Raw genomic sequence first — 19,070 nt, 5'->3', positions numbered from 1 at the left:
TGGATGCTCATTTGGAAATATTTAATTACGGTTTGTAAATCACCAACAGTCAAGGAGTATACCTTTGCGATGTCACAGTGGTACCCCCCCCCCCCCCCCCCCCCAAAATGGAAAAGGTGACTGAAAATATAGTGTAAAGCCAATGTTTATATGGCAGAATTATCATCGTTTGCTACAAGCCCCCCATAAGAAGTACAAAAATGTACTCTACTACCAACATGGATGATTAAAAAAATAATAAATTGGAGTGTTATATAGAGGATGTTAAAAGTTGAATGAAAACTGTTTTTCCATAGGTCTAGCAAGTCCTCCCAACGTTTCATTCAGTTCAGAGAAGCTTAAAAATCGAGAAGAATGAATATAATACAAATGAGTAGAGTTCAGTACATTCAGTAGGTGTTGACATCTCCATGTAGAAATGGGACACAGACAATATAAACTGGGAAGACCTGAGGCCAGAAAGTATAGTTCAGAGCCCTCCGAGAGATGGAGGAGTCGGGATCACGGTAGTAGTTCAGAGATGGAGGATTCAGGATCACGGTAGTAGTTCAGAGATGGAGGATTCAGGATCACGGTAGTCGTTCAGAGCCCTCAGAGATGGAGGATTCAGGATCATGGTAGTAGTTCAGAGATGGAGGATTCAGGATCACGGTAGTAGTTCAGAGATGGAGGATTCAGGATCACGGTAGTAGTTCAGAGATGGAGGATTCAGGATCACGGTAGTCGTTCAGAGCCCTCAGAGATGGAGGATTCAGGATCATGGTAGTAGTTCAGAGATGGAGGATTCAGGATCACGGTAGTAGTTCAGACATGGAGGATTCAGGATCACGGTAGTCGTTCAGAGATGGAGGATTCAGGATCACGGTAGTAGTTCAGACATGGAGGATTCAGGATCACGGTAGTAGTTCAGACATGGAGGATTCAGGATCACGGTAGTAGTTCAGAGATGGAGGATTCAGGATCACGGTAGTAGTTCAGAGATGGAGGATTCAGGATCACGGTAGTAGTTCAGAGCCCTCAGAGATGGAGGATTCAGGATCACGGTAGTCGTTCAGAGCCCTCAGAGAGATGGAGGATTCAGAATCACGGTAGTAGTTCAGAGCCCTCAGAGATGGAGGATTCAGGATCACGGTAGTCGTTCAGAGCCCTCAGTGAGATGGAGGATTCAGGATCACGGCAGTAGTTCAGAGCCCTCAGAGATGGAGGATTCAGGATCACGGTAGTAGTTCAGAGCCCTCAGAGAGATGGAGGATTCAGGATCACGGCAGTAGTTCAGAGCCCTCAGAGATGGAGGATTCAGGATCACGGCAGTAGTTCAGAGATGGAGGATTCAGGATCACGGTAGTCGTTCAGAGATGGAGGATTCAGGATCACGGTAGTCGTTCAGAGCCCTCAGAGATGACGACAAGTGAAACCTCAGCACGGCTAGAAGAACATTTGAGCTGAGAGACTCCGAGAGAGGGGTGCAAGTTCCTGTTCTCATTGCAGTTACATTCAGTAGGTGTTAACAGATTCCCTTCATCTGGACATGCAGAAATGGACCCGGACAGAAACCTGGAAATTCAGTCAGATGATTCAGGGTCAGGTGTGGTTCTGTCTGATCCTTCAGCTCAGAGACGAGTGCCAGTAGAGTTCAGATGTCCTGTCTTGACATTAGATTTGGAAGCTTTTGAGAGATCTCGCTGGAGGAGGAGGAGAATAAAAAGTTACTAATACAAAAACATACATGCGGTACATACTGGTCCTGTACGTTACATGAGGACAAAACACAGGAAGGAAAATCTGTCTTGGAGAAGGTGAGTGGAACATTCCTGTAACTTCCTGTGCAGTGTGCAAAAAAAAACAAACCCAGAAGGTTATTATAAATGTGAAGAGGGATAGAAGACACAGAATAACATGGCTAGGTGACAATAGTTTAACTAAAAACCTTGTGATAAAAGTCAATATGAAAACCCAGCAACACAGCCCAGTTCAACAGTGTACGTTTGATCTTCAATGTGAATATTGTTCCTCACAAGATGGTTAGGCCAACCGAACCGGACCAGGCTCTCGGTTGCACTCCGTTAGTCAAAGCTGAAAAGTAGGCATAACTTCAGCATGCAACCTTGGTTAGCAACTTAGCATGGTGAGCCTCACTGATTGTTACGGTGTCAAGTAAATGTCCAATCATACAGACCTGGTAATGGCGGTGGATTCAATGTTGACAAAATCCTTCTAAAATAGAATGTAGAGTTAGACGGTCAGAGGAAACCTATTCATGACAGCTTGCTTTCACTTAAAGGAACAATTCACCTAAAAACCACATTCCTCTAATTTAGTGTCAAATGTTTATTTATCTAGGCAAGTCAGTTAAGAACCAAATTCTTATTTAAAATGACGGCCTACCCCGGCAACGCTGGGCCAATTGTGCGGCCGCCCTATGGGACTCTCAATCACGGCCGGATGTGATACAGCCTGGATTCGAACCAGGGACTGTAGTGACACCTCTGAGATGCAGTACATTAGACAGCTGCACCACTCGGGAGCACGATTAAAGAATATAGCAAAAAAAAAAATGATTGTCTTATTGGAGAGAAGACATCTTCCCGAGTTATGACATCAGCCAGTATTGAAATCTGACATGTATGATAGACGTTTTAATGATCTAAGCGTTGTATTCCTATTAACTTCCTGTGTAGAGAGAGACTTCCTATTAACTTCCAGTGTAGTGAGAGACTTCCTATTAACTTCCTGTGTAGAGAGAGACTTCCTATTAACTTCCAGTGTAGTGAGAGAGAGAGAGACTTCCTATTAACTTCCAGTGTAGTGAGAGAGAGAGACTTCCTATTAACTTCCTGTGTAGAGAGAGACTTCCTATTAACTTCCAGTGTAGTGAGAGAGAGAGAGACTTCCTATTAACTTCCAGTGTAGTGAGAGACTCCCTATTAACTTCCTGTGTAGAGAGAGACTTCATATTATCTTCCAGTGTAGTGAGAGACTTCCTATTAACTTCCAGTGTAGAGAGAGAGAGACTTCCTATTAACTTCCTGTGTAGTGAGAGAGACTTCCTATTAACTTCCTGTGTAGAGAGAGACTTCCTATTAACTTCCTGTGTAGAGAGAGACTTCCTATTAACTTCCAGTGTAGTGAGAGACTTCCTATTAACTTCCAGTGTAGTGAGAGAGAGACTTCCTGTGTAGAGAGAGACTCCCTATTAACTTCCTGTGTAGTGAGAGAGACTTCCTATTAACTTCCAGTGTAGTGAGAGACTTCCTATTAACTTCCAGTGTAGTGAGAGACTACCACTGTGGTACGTTAATACAGGATGGATTTCTACCTGCTTGAACGCCAATAACTCAGATACACATGAAATGACCCAGGTAAATCGATAGAACATCAACTCTGAGATGCACAAAAACAATATGACATTGAAAAATGGGTGAATCTTTCCTTTAAGTGTATAAGACTGGTGCAATTCTCTCACTGTACAGACATGCATAGCCACGTATCTCTGACTGGATTGTGTGTTGCTGGGTAGGCGATGACCTATAGGGAAATTACCGAAAATTCCGAATAGGTGCTGGCCACAGAGTTAACGGTGATGTTACAGCGCGAGGCAGGGGTTCTCAGCGCCGTACCGTTCAGGTGGGAGACGTTCTCCTTGTTGCGTTCCACTGTGTGGGGGGTTCTTCCAACACGACCAGGGGTCCTCAGAGGAATCTGGGAGGGAGGGAGGGAGGGGGGGGGGTGTTACTGTTCTCTAACACTTCATGTGAAGCAGACGGGTATAATAGGGTCTGTTACTCGTTTTAAGCATGCCATGAGTCTCATGTTGTTACCATGTTTCCCCTCTTCAACTGACTCAACATGGCTGTTATTGAGACTGGATCCTTATGAGATGACAAGGACAAACAAACACGGTCGGTGATGATCATAAGGGGATCCGACCATGCTGACAGTCTGTGGTCTGAGGACCGGGGACTCTGTGTACTAACCATGCTGACAGTCTGTGGTCTGAGGACCGGGGACTCTGTGTACTAACCATGCTGACAGTCTGTGGTCTGAGGACCGGGGACTCTGTGTACTAACCATGCTGACAGTCTGGTCTGAGGACCGGGGACTCTGTGTACTAACCATGCTGACAGTCTGTGGTCTGAGGACTCTGTGTACTAACCATGCTGACAGTCTGTGGTCTGAGGACCGGGGACTCTGTGTACTAACCATGCTGACAGTCTGTGGTCTGAGGACCGGGGACTCTGTGTACTAACCATGCTGACAGTCTGTGGTCTGAGGACCGGGGACTCTGTGTACTAACCATGCTGACAGTCTGTGGTCTGAGGACCGGGGACTCTGTGTACTAACCATGCTGACAGTCGTAGGTGGTCTGAGGACCGGGGACTCTGTGTGTGTGTGTATACTAACCTTGCTGGCAGACATAGGTGGTCTGAGGACTGGCGACTGGCACATGGTTCCGCCGAAGGCAGAGCGGAAGGTGCTGTTAGGAGTAGAACTGGAGATACTGCTAGTTGCATTCAGCTGGGGAAAGGAGAAAACGACAATTCACACATTGCTCCGTTTTTAACCCAGACTAGACATTCCGGGTTGTGGTTTTTAACCCAGACTAGACATTCCGGGTTGTGGTTTTTAACCCGGACTAGACATTCCGGGTCGTGGTTTTTAACCCAGACTAGACATTATGGTTGTTGAGGAGGAACTGCCCCTCACTACCGTTAGGCTCTGCTCAAACCCAACATTCCAAGCCAATCAATGGTCTCTTTGCCCTCCCACCCATCCCTACGTGAGGCCAGTCAGCCCAGTCCAAGCGCTTCTCTGTCTTGTCACCCCAATAGTGTAACCAGCTTCCCCCTGAAGCTAGGACAGCAGTCTCTTCCCATCTTCCAAAAACATCTGAAACCCTACCTCTTCAGAAATTATCTTGAATAATCCCACAGCACCCCCCCCCCCCAACCCCCTCCCAAATTAGCTTGAATTTGATCACAAAAACAACCCCATTGGTGTCAAATCAACTGGTTTACCTTTCTTGCTTTGCCAGGCGTAGGGGTTTCTGCAAGACGTCTTTTGGAGGGGGTTCGTTGAGCAGTACCGTACAGCATGTCTTGTTCTATCTGCTGGTTCTTCTTCAGTTGCTGTTTGTTTCACAGATCACAGTCAGTATTTCTCATGGGAACCAGATTCACTCTATACTAGAAAAACACTGGAAATAGTCCGTGTTTGAATCGCACCCCCCCCCTCCCCAGAATAAATCACTGATCTGATTATGACATGGTTGGGGAAAGCTGTGTCGAGGAGACAGACAGTGATGAGATTGAAGTCAATCTAATCAAGTGAGATCAGTGATTGCCTCAAAGGGAGGAAGGAAGCACATTAAAAGTGCCCAAACAGGGCCGTTTGTCTCATCTAAAACCATTGAAACAGGGCCGTTTGTCTCGTCTAAAACAGGGCCGTTTGTCTCATCTAAAACAGGGCCGTTTGTCTCATCTAAAACCATTGAAACAGGGCCGTTTGTCTCATCTAAAACCATTGAAACAGGGCCGTTTGTCTCATCTAAAACCATTGAAACAGGGCCGTTTGTCTCATCTAAAACAGGGCCGTTTGTCTCATCTAAAACCATTGAAACAGGGCCGTTTGGTCTCATCTAAAACCATTGAAACAGGGCCGTTTGTCTCATCTAAAACAGGGCCGTTTGTCTCATCTAAAACAGGGCCGTTTGTCTCATCTAAAACCATTGAAACAGGGCCGTTTGTCTCATCTAAAACAGGGCCGTTTGTCTCATCTAAAACAGGGCCGTTTGTCTCATCTAAAACCATTGAAACAGGGCCATTTGTCTCATCTAAAACAGGGCCATTTGTCTCATCTAAAACAGGGCAATTTGTCTCATCTAAAAGCATTGAAACAGGGCCGTTTGTCTCATCTAAAAGCATTGAAACAGGGCCGGTTGTCTCATCTAAAACAGGGCCATTTGTCTCATCTAAAAGCATTGAAACAGGGCCGTTTGTCTCATCTAAAAGCATTGAAACAGGGCCGTTTGTCTCATCTAAAAGCATTGAAACAGGGCCGTTTGTCTCATCTAAAAGCATTGAAACAGGGCCGTTTGTCTCATCTAAAACGGGGCCATTTGTCTCATCTAAAAGCATTGAAACAGGGCCGTTTGTCTCATCTAAAACCATTGAAACAGGGCCGTTTGCCTCATCTAAAACCATTGAAACAGGGCCGTTTGCCTCATCTAAAACCATTGAAACAGGGCCGTTTGTCTCATCTAAAATCATTGAAACACGGCCGTTTTGTCTCATCTTACTCTCTCATTCTTCTCTCTCTCCTTCTCCAGCCGCAGTACTTCCCACTGTTCCTGTACATACTGGAGGAACCGTTGTCCGTTAACCAGGAACTCTCTGTACTGCTCCTCCTCCCATAGGTCTATCTGGGTCTTCAGGCTCTTCTCCAACTGGAACACACGAGAGAACATGTTTTAAGTTAACGTGCCTCTCTTTAATGGCCCCTGAGGTGTCACAATAAATAAATAAAAACACAGAAATATAGAACACATAAAGAAAAACAGGCCAGCTATTCAGGTCAGAGAGCCTTGTGGGTAGAGAAATAACCAATTAACATGACAATCTGAAGAACACTACTTAGCCTCACCTTCGGCAGGCTTTTCTGCAGCTCGGCCCTCTGCTTCTCCTCCTTAAGAAGGTTCCCTCCTCGGTTGTTAAATCTAGAAGGATCCGTTGCCTTTTTCTGTGGAGAATTCAACCATGATCTTGACAAATACAGTCACTTGAGAAACACACCCGAAACTCGTGCGTCAGTGGAAAAGTGAAGGGTGGGGTTCAGCGTGATGACAGATGGAAGGTGATGTCACGGACACAACATACTCAAAACAGACTGAGATTAAAGATTTGTAATCATATTCCTCACTAAAAAAAGTGCTCACCTCCAGTTGTAGGAACAGAGTCCAGCTGTCTTGCCACCTGGTTACTCCTTCAAACAGCTCCCTGTGGTCCTCGTAGTGCTTCTTCAGACTCCGGAGCTCCTCCTGGTGTAGGTTCAGCATCTCCTCAGTGTAGTCGTCTGAGGGAATAAAGTACCAGTGTGTTATTTATCAATCTCAGTCGGACAACCAGGGTTGTGTTCATTGGTCACCAAAATGGAAGACAACTGACAAACAAGGCGGGGACGACCTGGACTATTGTCTAATAAGAAACACCATATTAATTTGCAAAACGTTTCTCTGTGATGTACCAAATGAACACCACCCGGGACATTAGAGTCATAACAGGGACCAGGTTTCATGAGAAACCCAGTAGTACATTCCAATCAAAATGCGTAACTACGATACTGTATTTACAAACAACAACTGACCACCATAGTAGGGTGTGAAGGCTTGTCTCTGCTCCAGGCTGTAGAAACACCTCTCCCAGAGCAGAGCCACCTCGGCCCTGATGGCTTCTACCACATTCCTCATGTTCTTGATCTTCAGCTGCTCCAGACGCCGGCACTCAGCTTGTAACTGGGGAGCGGGGTAGCGGGGTGGGGATACAAAACCTACTGATTCATTCAATTCAGAAAAGGCAGTCCTTGCAAATGCAAAATGTAAAAAAATAAAAAAAATTGTAATAAGGGTCTGGATAGGTATAGCATAGTGCTGGAGGTTCCTCCACTTTGTTTCCACTTTACAGGACCCACCAAACAAGAATTATGTAGTGTTGCAAAATTCCAGTAACTTCCCCATAATTCCCTAGTTTCCCAGAAATCCTGGTGAGAAGATTCCTGGAATCAGGAGGGAATAAGCAGGAATCCCCCCCAACCAAAATTTAGAATTTTCAGAACACACGGTCCAGTCCAGGAATTCAACCTTAAAATGTATGTCAGAACACATTGGTCCAGTCCAGTAATTCAACCTTAAATGTTAAACTCACAGCATCCATGTTCTTCGTCCTGGACTGGGCCATGTGTTCTGACATGCCATCTCTCTCCTCCTGGGGCACCTGCAGCCTCTCCCACAGCTCCTGGATCTTAGCCCGGTAGGAGCTACACACTAGCTCGTTCTCCGTCTTGCGATCCTGCAGCTGAGAATAACACAACAATAGGTCAAGGGCGGCAGAGTAGCCTAGTGGTTAGAGCGTTGGACTAGTAACCGGAAGGTTGCAAGTTCAAATCCCCGAGCTGACAAATCTGTCATTCTGCCCTTGAACAGGCTTGAAAATAAGAATTTGTTCTTAACTGACTTGCCTAGTTAAATAAAGGTAAAAAATGTAAAGTGTTGTTTTGATGGACAAATGGGCTTCTGTGTTACATTTGTAAACATTTATCTGATCGTTATGTAGCTGTATCAAATACCACCCAACAAGAGTGAAACCATCCCAAGAGAAAGTTTAAACTAAAACGCAAGCCTAAAAACAGTCAGAAAATTGCTCTTACAATATCAAATTTTATTAGTCACAAGTGTAGACCTTGCAGTGAAATGCTTACTTACGAGTCCCTAAACAACAATGCAGTTAAAAAAATATGGATAAGAATAAGAAATAAAAGTAACAAGTAATTAAAGAGCAGCAGTAAAATAACAATAGCGAGACTATACACAGGGGGGGGGGTACCGGTACAGAGTCAATGTGGAGACTATACACAGGGGGGGTACCGGTACAGAGTCAATGTGGAGATTATACACAGGGGGGGTACCGGTACAGAGTCAATGTGGAGACTATACACAGGGGGGGGTATCGGTACAGAGTCAATGTGCGGGAGCACCGGTTAGTTGAGGTAATGTATACATGTAGGTAGAGTTATTAAGTGACTATGCATAGACGACAACAACAGAGAGTAGCAGAGGTGTAAAAGAGGGGGGGGGGGGAGGCAATGAAAATAGTCTGGGTAGTCATTTGATTAGATGTTCAGGAGTCTTATGGCTTGGGGGGATAGAAGCTGTTTTAGAAGCCTCTTGGTGATCCGGTACCACTTGCCATGTTGTAGCAGAGAGAACAGTCTATGACTAGGGCAGCTGGAGTCTGACAATTTTTAGGGCCTTCCTCTGACACCGCCTGGTATAGAGGTCCTGGATGGCAGGAAGCTTGGCCCCAGTGATGTACTGGGCCGTTCTCACTACCCTCTGTAGTAGAGGTCGACCAATTAATCGGAATGGCCGATTAATTAGGGCCGATTTCAAGTTTTCATAACAATCGGAAATCGGTATTTTTGGACGCCGATTTGGGCGTTTTTTTTTTTAATACCTTTATTTAACCAGGCAAGTCAGTTAAGAACACATTCTTATTTTTAATGACGGCCTAGGAACAGTGGGTTAACTTCCTTTTTCAGGGGAAGAACGACAGATTTGTACCTTGTCAGCTCAGGGATTCAATCTTGCAAACTTACGGTTAACTAGTCCCAACGCTCTATCCACCTGCCTCACGATGAGCCTGCCTGTTACGCGAATGCAGTAAGAAGCCAAGGTAAGTTGCTAGCTAGCATTACATTTATCATATAATAAACAATCAATCATAATCACTAGTTATCACTACACATGGTTGATGATATTACTAGTTTATCTAGCGTGTCCTGCGTTGCATATAATCGATGCGGTGCGCATTTACGAAAAAGGACTGTCATTGCTCCAACGTGTACCTAACCATAAACACCAATGCCTTTCTTAAAATCAATACACAGAAGTATATATTTTTAAACCTGCATATTTAGCTAAAAGAAGGTTAGCAGGCAATATTAACCAGGTGAAATTGTGTCACTTCTCTTGCGTTCATTGCACGCAGAGTCAGGGTATATGCAACAGTCTGGGCCGCCTGGCTCTTTACGAACTAATTTGCCAGCATTTTACGTAATTATGACATAACATTGAAGGTTGTGCAATGTAACAGGAATATTTAGACTTATGGACGCCACCCGTTAGATAAAATACGGAACGGTTCCGTATTTCACTGAAAGAAAAAACGTCTTGTTTTCGAGATGATAGTTTCTGGATTCAACCACATTAATGACCTAAGGCTCGTGTTTCTGTGTGTTATGTTATAACTAAGTCTATGATTTGATAGAGCGATGGTAGGCACCAGCAGGCTTGTAAGCATTCATTCAAACAGCACTTTCGTGCGTTTTGCCAGCAGCTCTTTATAACTTCAAGCCTATCAACTCCCGAGATTAGGCTGGTGTAACCGATGTGAAATGGCTAGCTAGTTAGCGGGGTGCGCGCTGATAGCGTTTCAAACATCACTCGCTCTGAGACTTGGAGTAGTTGTTCCCCTTGCTCTGCATGGGTAACGCTGCTTTGAGGGTGGCTGTTGTCGGTGTGTTCCTGGTTCGAGCCCAGGTAGGAGCGAGGAGGGGGATGGAAGCTATACTGTTACACCGGCAATACTAAAGTGCCTATAAGAACATCCAATAGTCAAAGGTATATGAAATACAAATGGTATAGAGAGAAATAGTCCTACAAATACTATATTAACTACAACCTAAAACTTCTTACCTGGGAATATTGAAGTCTCATGATAAAAGGAACCACCAACTTTCATATGTTCTCATGTTCTGAGCAAGGAACTTAAACGTTAGCTTTCTTACATGGCACATATTGCACTTTTACTTTCTTCTCCAACACTTTGTTTTTGCATTATTTCAACCAAATTTCATTATTTATTTGAGGCTAAATTGATTTTATTGATGTATTATATTAAGTTAAAATAAGTGTTCATTCAGTATTGTTGTAATTGTCATTAATACAAATATATAAAAATAAATCGTCTGATTAATCGGTATTGGCTTTTTTTTTGTCTGTCCAGTCATGAGTGAACAGGGAATACAGGAGGGGACTGAGAACGCACCCGAGGGGTCCGTGTTTGAGGATCCCCTCGTCTTACCAGACGCCGCTGTTCTATCCTGCCGGTACAGCGTATAACCAGTTGTTGATAATGTCGTCGTTCAGCCACGACTCCGTGAAGCATAAGATATTACAGTTTTGAAAGTCCAGTTGGTAATTTAATCTTCCGCGTAGGTCACCTATTTTATTGTTCAAAGAGAGCACGTTTGCTAGCAGAATAGAAGGAATTGGGGGTTTATTCGATCGCCTACAAATTCTCCAAAGGCAGCCCGCCCCCTGGCCCCCTTTTCTCCGCCTCCTCTTCACGCAAATCACGGGGATTTGGGCCTGTTCCGGAGAAAGCAGTATATCGTTCACGTCGGACTCGTTAAAGGAAAAAAAAGGATTCTGCCAGTGATGAGTAAATCGCAGTCCTGATGTCCAGTAGTTATTTTTGGTCATAACAAACGGTAGCGGCAACATTATGCACAAAATAAGTTATTAACAACCCAATTAAAATAAAAAAATAAAAAAAACACAATAGGTTGGGGACACGTGGAACATCAGCCTCTTCTCCTGCACCATTGTAATCAATATGGCACATCTTTAAATAATTGAAGCATTCTCACAGAAAATAACAGAAAATGGTGAATGTACATGAAAAGGGCTGTATGCCCAGGTCTCACCTGTCCCAGCAGCAGTTGGAGAGCTGTGATGTTGTCGCTGGACAGACAGAAGGCCTCCTCGTCCTCACACACCACGTCCCTCTCAAAGCTGGTGTCTGGCAGCTGGTCCAGCTCCTCCATACACACAATGATCTGACGCTTGATACCCACAAACTCACCGTGGCGACGATCCTGGAACATACAACGAAGAGCATAAATCTCAACTTACACAAAGATTGTCAGAATGAACATATAAAATGCAACATTTAAAGTGTTGGTCACGTGTTTCAAGAGCTGAAAATAAAAGATCACAGAAATGTTCCATACACACAAAAATCTTATTTCTCTAATGTTGTGCGCAAATGTATTTACATTCCTGTTAGTGAGCATTTCTCCTTTGCCAAGATAATCCATCCACCTGACAGGTGTGGCATATCAAGAAGCTGATTAAAACAGCATGATCATTACACAGGTGCACCTTGTGCTGGGGGACAATAAAAGGCCACTCTTAACATGTTCAGTTTTGTCACACAACACAATGCCACAGATATCTAAAGTTTTGAGGGAGTGTGCAATTGGCATGCTGACTGCAGGAATGTCCACCCGAGCTGTTGCCAGAGAATGTAATGTTAATTTCTCTACCATAAGCCTCCTCCAAAGTCGTTTTAGAGAATTTGGCAGTACGTCCAACCGGCCTCACAACCGCAGACCATTTGTAACCATGCCAAACCAGAAAAACTAAGCTCATAGAAAAAAATATAACGAAATGGAATTAGAATAATTTAACCTATGTCAGTCAATTTGTTGTTTAAAACTTCTTAGGGCTGAGATCCCGCTAACGGGATCGATATGACAACAGCCAGTGAAAGTGCAGGGCGCCAAAATCAAAAACAGAAATCCCATAATTAAAATTCCTCAAACATAGAAGTATTTCACATCATTTTAAAGATACCCTTCTTGTTAATCCCACCACAGTGTCCGATTTCAAATCGTCTTTACGACAAAAGCACCAAACGATTGTTAGGTCAGAGCCAAGTCACAGAAAAACACAGCCATTTTTCCAGCCAAAGAGAAGAGTCACAAAAATAAGAGAGCTAGAATTAATCACTAACCTTTGATGATCTTCATCAGATGACACTTGTAGGACTTCATGTTACACAATACATGTATGTTTTGTTCGATAAAGTTCATTTTATATTTTAAAAAATTGCAGTATACTTTGGCGCGTTATGTTCAGTAGTTCCAAAAACGTCTGGTGATTTTTGCAGAGAGCCTCATCAATTTACAGAAATACTCATTATAAATGTTGATGAAAATACAAGTGTTATGCATGGAACTTTAGATACACTTCTCTTTAATGCAACCGCTGTGTCAGATTTCAAAAAAGCTTTAAGGAAAAAGCAAACCATGCAATAATCTGAGTACGGCGCTCAGAAACCAAACCAGCCAAAAAGATATCCGCCATATTGTGCAGTCAACAGAAGTCAGAAATAACATTATAAATATTCACTTACCTTTGATGATTTTCATCAGAATGCACTCCCAGGAATCCCAGTTCCACAATAAATGTTTGTTTTGTTCAACAATGTCCATCATTTATGTCCAAATAGCTACTTTTGTTAGCACGTTTTGTAAACAAATCCAACCGAACGAAGCGCATTCACTAGGAGCAGACGAAATGTCAAAAAGTTCAGTTACAGTCCGTAGAAACATGTCAAACGATGTATAGAATCAATCTTTAGGATGTTTTTAACGTAAATCTTCAATAATGTTCCAACCGGAGAATTCCTTTGTCTGTAGAAAAACAATGGAACGCGAGCTACCTCTCACGTGAACGAGCGTCACGAGCTTGTGGCACTCTGCCAGACCACTGACTCAAAGAGCCCGTATGAGCCCCTCCTTTACAGTAGAAGCCTCAAACAAGTTTCTAAAGACTGTTGACATCTAGTGGTTAGCCTTAGGAAGTGCAACATGACCAATATCCCACTGTATCTTCAATAGGGAATGAGTTGAAAAACAACTAATCTCAGATTTCCCACTTCCTGGTTGGATTTTTTTCTCAGGTTTTTGCCTGCCATACGAGTTCTGTTATACTCACAGACATCATTCAAACAATTTTAGAAATTCAGAGTGTTTTCTATCCAAATATACTAAAAATATGCAAATATTAGCAACTGGGACTGAGTAGCAGGCAGTTTACTCTGGGCACCTTATTCATCCAAGCTACTCAATACTGCCCCCAACCATAAGAAGTTAAAACCAAAAAATTACAGAAATGTTGGTTAATCGCTCAGCACTATTAAATATGCATCCGAATTGTATCACTTCATGCCTCTTCAAACATACAATGCTGCAATTCTCAAATTAATCTAAAAGAAATCTGTGTATATTGGGTTTGCTGTGCTTAAGTGACAGGCCCCCTTTCCTATGTCTATTGTACATCATACTATTCTTAGGGCCATAAATAGTTAATTTTACTTTTATATTTTAGTCATTTAGCAGACGTTCTTATCCAGAGCGAGTTACATGAGCAATTATGGTTAAGTGCCTTGCTCAAGGACACAGACAGATTTTTAACCTAGTCAGCTCGGTGATTCAAAACATTGACCGATCGGCTACTGGCCCAACGCCATTAACCACAAACTGACCAAGAAAAAAAGGCCCCGCCCCCAAATGGACATGTATGAATACCATGAAGGATGATGCAGACGTACCTTCTCTTTAGTGAGATCATTCAGGTAGGAGTGGTAGCTGTCCAGCTGTTGCAGGGATGGGACAGAGTCCATGTCGATACAGAAGGGAACTGAACACATGATGTCACACAGCTCCCGGTCCTGCTTGTACAGAGTCTTCAGGTCTTTAACCCTCTGACTCTTCTGTTTCATCATCACCTCCAGCCGTGACCGGATGTCCTTCTCCAGCTGCAGCATCGTCTTCCCCTCGTCCTCCTATAGGGACATCGAGACGGGTTGAAAGGAACATTAACAAGCTGAAACATCAGGATAATGAAGTAACACACGGCGCTACGCTGACCTTTTTCTACGAGGAGCACATGTGAGCCTAATTTGGAAGATGTAGGCACACACACAAAAAAAAAATCAGGAGCACAATGAAAAATATTTGAGGTAATAAAGCTAGAATCCTTCATTTCTATAGTTAAAAAAAAATCCAGGTCACATAGCAAAAGATACAAGTAAAATATATTTACTGTAACAATATTGCGTGTACCAATTTGGATTCTAAAGACAGAAAAATGCATATTTTTCACGAGTTTGTTACCTCAAAATACAAAAATCTGGAGATGCACTCCGTAGGCTCATTGCCCCACTAGTAGCTAGAAGGAATAAGCTTAAGTCAAGAGAGAAGTGGACCTCAAAGGGGGATAGTTGAAGCTCCGTGCACAGAACATCCAGCTCTTTGCGACAGGACTCTATGCTGCTCATCAATCTCTTCCTTAAACTGTCCTCCTCTGCGATCATCATGTCCAGCAAGCCCTAGTAGAATAGAACACACACAGGTCAAAATACATCCCATTGGTTAATAAGTGACTTTACCGTCCTGGCTCCAGCTCATTTTGTACTGTCTTGCCATTTGTCAACTACTATGGTCATTGTCACAACAATGCATGGCAATGACCAAGGGAGTTTAGTAAGCCACAAGGCAGCACAAACAGATCTTGTAGCAGGCTAGCAAACTACAGTAATCATCTTTTGGAAAGAACCCAAACTCACTTTGATGTGTTTCTTGACTACATCAGTCCTCTGTAGTCGCTGGTCCTCTGGAATGCCTATTTCTTCCCAGATGTCCTTCAACTGGTTCAGGGCTCGATTCAGACATGCCACAGATTCTGCAGCATGGACTTCACTGTAGAGGAACATTTTAAGCAGGTGAAAGAAAGCATGTCACATAAATGTGTTTTGAATGCTGCAGCCTGCAACTATAGGAAAGAGTACAGATTAGGTTCACACTCTCCATATATTATTTTGTGTGCATTGCAGTGCTTGTTGTTGATCATCAGAGTAACTGAGCAGGTTCTCGACGGTGTCAGGTGACACGTAGCTACTGTAGCCAAGTTGTCATGGACATTTTGTCTGATCGGTAGCTGGTTGATTGACATTCCTCTTGGCAGGCTAAACAGGTTAGTCAACTAGGTTAATTGAGTTGCCAAAACAGTCCATCTAGTTAAACTATCCATTGTATTTAAAAACATATGTTTAGCTAACGTTAGCTCATCTTTACATACTTTACAGTAACGTTAGCTAGGTAGTTATGGCAGCTTATCATTTTAATATCAAGTTAAGGCGATTCCCAAACGGTTAGTTAGCCGTTTAGCCCAATTTAGCTAGCCAGATAAAGTTAACCAGTTAGGTACTACAGTAGTAACGGTAGCGTAACTAATGTTAGTTATTACAGACGTGATAACGTTAGCTACTGAAGCACTGTGTGCCAACATTCAATTATTTAACGTTGTTTAGTATGCTATGCTAGCTCTCATTATTAGTTAGCTAGCTAACGTTAACAACAGTCAAGGACACCATCTAAACACAGCAACCCACACACAATTTTGGGGGACTAACCTTCTCCTCATGGTTACGTTCCACCGGGGATTTTTTTTTTTTTTAAACGTGTTACCTCAACTAAATACGTCTCTTTTAACACAATACAACAAATGAAAGGTCTGTGTCCAAGCGTCGTTTTGCCGTCTGCGACTCTATTCAAATTCTGCACCGAAACGTGGCCTCGCTTTCTATTGGCCGATATGGAGAATACGTCAATAAACTGTTTTCTGTGGGCGTGGCCACAGCGTTTGACGACTTGAAGAGCTCTCACCTTTGATTTTTATTATTGAGGGGACAGCAATCATAGCTGAATATCTTATTACCTGAAAATAACATATATTAGCTGCTATAGTTATAATATGAATAGTCATTTTTATTTGAATATATGTCTATAAGCCTGTGCATTACTGTTGAGGCACTAACTAACTACTGTAATTTACACTCTAAATGAAACTAAAAGGGATTAAGACCTGCCATACCCTTTGTTTCAGAACTGTTTCCAAACCAGTATAGGCATACGCCCCAAAACTGACCTGAGATTGGTTCCCTTTTTATCATCTATTGAAGTGATCAGACCGAGGAGGAGATTGAAGGTAGAGCATGATAACAGAGGAAAAATAATGATTGCTGCCACTCTTCTGCTCCTTCTTTACTCATGATAGACTAGTGTTTCCATTGTCTATACTCATGATAGACTAGTGTTTCCATTCTTTACTCATGATAGACTAGTGTTTCCATTCTTTACTCATGATAGACTAGTGTTTCCATTGTCTATACTCATGATAGACTAGTGTTTCCATTCTTTACTCATGATAGACTAGTGTTTCCATTGTCTTAACTCATGATAGACTAGTGTTTCCATTGTCTTAACTCATGATAGACTAGTGTTTCCATTGTCTATACTCATGATAGACTAGTGTTTCCATTGTCTTAACTCATGATAGACTAGTGTTTCCGTTGTCTTTACTCATGATAGACTAGTGTTTCCATTCTTTACTCATGACAGACTAGTGTTTCCATTGTCTTTACTCATGATAGACTAGTGTTTCCGTTGTCTTTACTCATGATAGACTAGTGTTTCCATTGTCTTTACTCATGATAGACTACTGTTTCCATTCTTTACTCATGATAGACTAGTGTTTCCATTGTCTATACTCATGATAGACTAGTGTTTCCATTGTCTTTACTCATGATAGACTACTGTTTCCATTCTTTACTCATGATAGACTACTGTTTCCATTGTCTTTACTCATGATAGACTAGTGTTTCCGTTGTCTTTACTCATGATAGACTAGTGTTTCCATTCTTTACTCATGACAGACTAGTGTTTCCATTGTCTTTACTCATGATAGACTAGTGTTTCCATTGTCTTAACTCATGATAGACTAGTGTTTCCATTGTCTATACTCATGATAGACTAGTGTTTCCATTGTCTTTACTCATGATAGACTAGTGTTTCCATTCTTTACTCATGATAGACTAGTGTTTCCATTCTTTACTCATGATAGACTAGTGTTTCCATTGTCTATACTTATGATAGACTAGTGTTTCCATTCTTTACTCATGATAGACTAGTGTTTCCATTGTCTTTACTCATGATAGACTAGTGTTTCCATTCTTTACTCATGATAGACTAGTGTTTCCATTGTCTTTACTCATGATAGACTAGTGTTTCCATTGTCTTTACTCATGATAGACTACTGTTTCCATTCTTTACTCATGATAGACTAGTGTTTCAATTGTCTTTACTCATGATAGACTAGTGTTTCCATTCTTTACTCATGATAGACTAGTGTTTCCATTCTTTACTCATGATAGACTAGTGTTTCAATTGTCTATACTTATGATAGACTAGTGTTTCCATTCTTTACTCATGATAGACTAGTGTTTCAATTGTCTTTACTCATGATAGACTAGTGTTTCCATTCTTTACTCATGATAGACTAGTGTTTCCATTCTTTACTCATGATAGACTAGTGTTTCAATTGTCTATACTTATGATAGACTAGTGTTTCCATTCTTTACTCATGATAGACTAGTGTTTCAATTGTCTATACTTATGATAGACTAGTGTTTCCATTCTTTACTCATGATAGACTAGTGTTTCAATTGTCTTTACTCATGATAGACTAGTGTTTCCATTCTTTACTCATGATAGACTAGTGTTTCCATTCTTTACTCATGATAGACTAGTGTTTCAATTGTCTATACTCATGATAGACTAGTGTTTCCATTCTTTACTCATGATAGACTAGTGTTTCCATTGTCTATACTCATGATAGACTAGTGTTTCCATTCTTTACTCATGATAGACTAGTGTTTCCATTGTCTTAACTCATGATAGACTAGTGTTTCCATTGTCTTAACTCATGATAGACTAGTGTTTCCATTGTCTATACTCATGATAGACTAGTGTTTCCATTGTCTTAACTCATGATAGACTAGTGTTTCCGTTGTCTTTACTCATGATAGACTAGTGTTTCCATTCTTTACTCATGACAGACTAGTGTTTCCATTGTCTTTACTCATGATAGACTAGTGTTTCCGTTGTCTTTACTCATGATAGACTAGTGTTTCCATTGTCTTTACTCATGATAGACTACTGTTTCCATTCTTTACTCATGATAGACTAGTGTTTCCATTGTCTATACTCATGATAGACTAGTGTTTCCATTGTCTTTACTCATGATAGACTACTGTTTCCATTCTTTACTCATGATAGACTACTGTTTCCATTGTCTTTACTCATGATAGACTAGTGTTTCCGTTGTCTTTACTCATGATAGACTAGTGTTTCCATTCTTTACTCATGACAGACTAGTGTTTCCATTGTCTTTACTCATGATAGACTAGTGTTTCCATTGTCTTAACTCATGATAGACTAGTGTTTCCATTGTCTATACTCATGATAGACTAGTGTTTCCATTGTCTTTACTCATGATAGACTAGTGTTTCCATTCTTTACTCATGATAGACTAGTGTTTCCATTCTTTACTCATGATAGACTAGTGTTTCCATTGTCTATACTTATGATAGACTAGTGTTTCCATTCTT

The 19,070-nt window shown here is 41.9% G+C and overlaps 1 protein-coding gene across 6 annotated transcripts; it reads right to left on the bottom strand.

The window, feature by feature from the left end:
* Nucleotides 1–6: 6 nt before the first annotated feature.
* LOC110521199 (protein regulator of cytokinesis 1) lies at nucleotides 7–16,227 on the bottom strand. 6 transcript variants are annotated; one of them, XM_036968705.2, is made up of 16 exons: nucleotides 16,035–16,192; nucleotides 15,189–15,321; nucleotides 14,829–14,951; nucleotides 14,172–14,405; nucleotides 11,479–11,649; nucleotides 7,917–8,066; nucleotides 7,360–7,507; nucleotides 6,932–7,068; nucleotides 6,640–6,735; nucleotides 6,296–6,442; nucleotides 5,016–5,126; nucleotides 4,402–4,515; nucleotides 3,541–3,699; nucleotides 2,177–2,214; nucleotides 2,016–2,073; nucleotides 1,192–1,682 (listed from the first exon to the last, which is right to left on the bottom strand). In XM_036968705.2, exons 1-15 carry the CDS (start codon nucleotides 16,043–16,045, stop codon nucleotides 2,064–2,066), a joined length of 1,782 nt encoding a protein of 593 aa, XP_036824600.2. In that variant the 5' UTR covers nucleotides 16,046–16,192; the 3' UTR covers nucleotides 1,192–1,682; nucleotides 2,016–2,063. The 6 variants fall into 6 exon arrangements, 5 of the variants coding, with proteins under 5 accessions (XP_036824597.2, XP_036824598.2, XP_036824601.2 ...); XR_005040870.2 differs by having other exon boundaries at nucleotides 1,586–1,682; nucleotides 3,618–3,699; XM_036968702.2 differs by lacking the exon at nucleotides 2,016–2,073 and having other exon boundaries at nucleotides 7–1,682; nucleotides 16,035–16,209.
* Between the last annotated feature and the right edge of the window lie 2,843 nt (nucleotides 16,228–19,070).

Source organism: Oncorhynchus mykiss, chromosome 4 (assembly GCF_057628025.1).
Source record: "Oncorhynchus mykiss isolate SJ-2025 chromosome 4, ASM5762802v1, whole genome shotgun sequence".
Taxonomy (NCBI): Eukaryota; Metazoa; Chordata; class Actinopteri; order Salmoniformes; family Salmonidae; genus Oncorhynchus; species Oncorhynchus mykiss.
The sequence above is the reverse complement of the archived record's forward strand: the minus strand, read 5'-3'. Positions and strand labels throughout refer to the sequence as shown.

What these genes read in the sequence shown, in the direction of transcription:
- LOC110521199 (XM_036968702.2), bottom strand. An exon ending in CTCTGTTCCTACAACTGGAG is followed by an intron (nt 6,736 to 6,931) that starts GTGAGCACTTTT and finishes AATTCTCCACAG; the next exon opens with AAAAAGGCAACGGATCCTTC. An exon ending in GAATCCACCGCCATTACCAG is followed by an intron (nt 1,683 to 2,176) that starts GTCTGTATGATT and finishes CTCCTCCTCCAG; the next exon opens with CGAGATCTCTCAAAAGCTTC.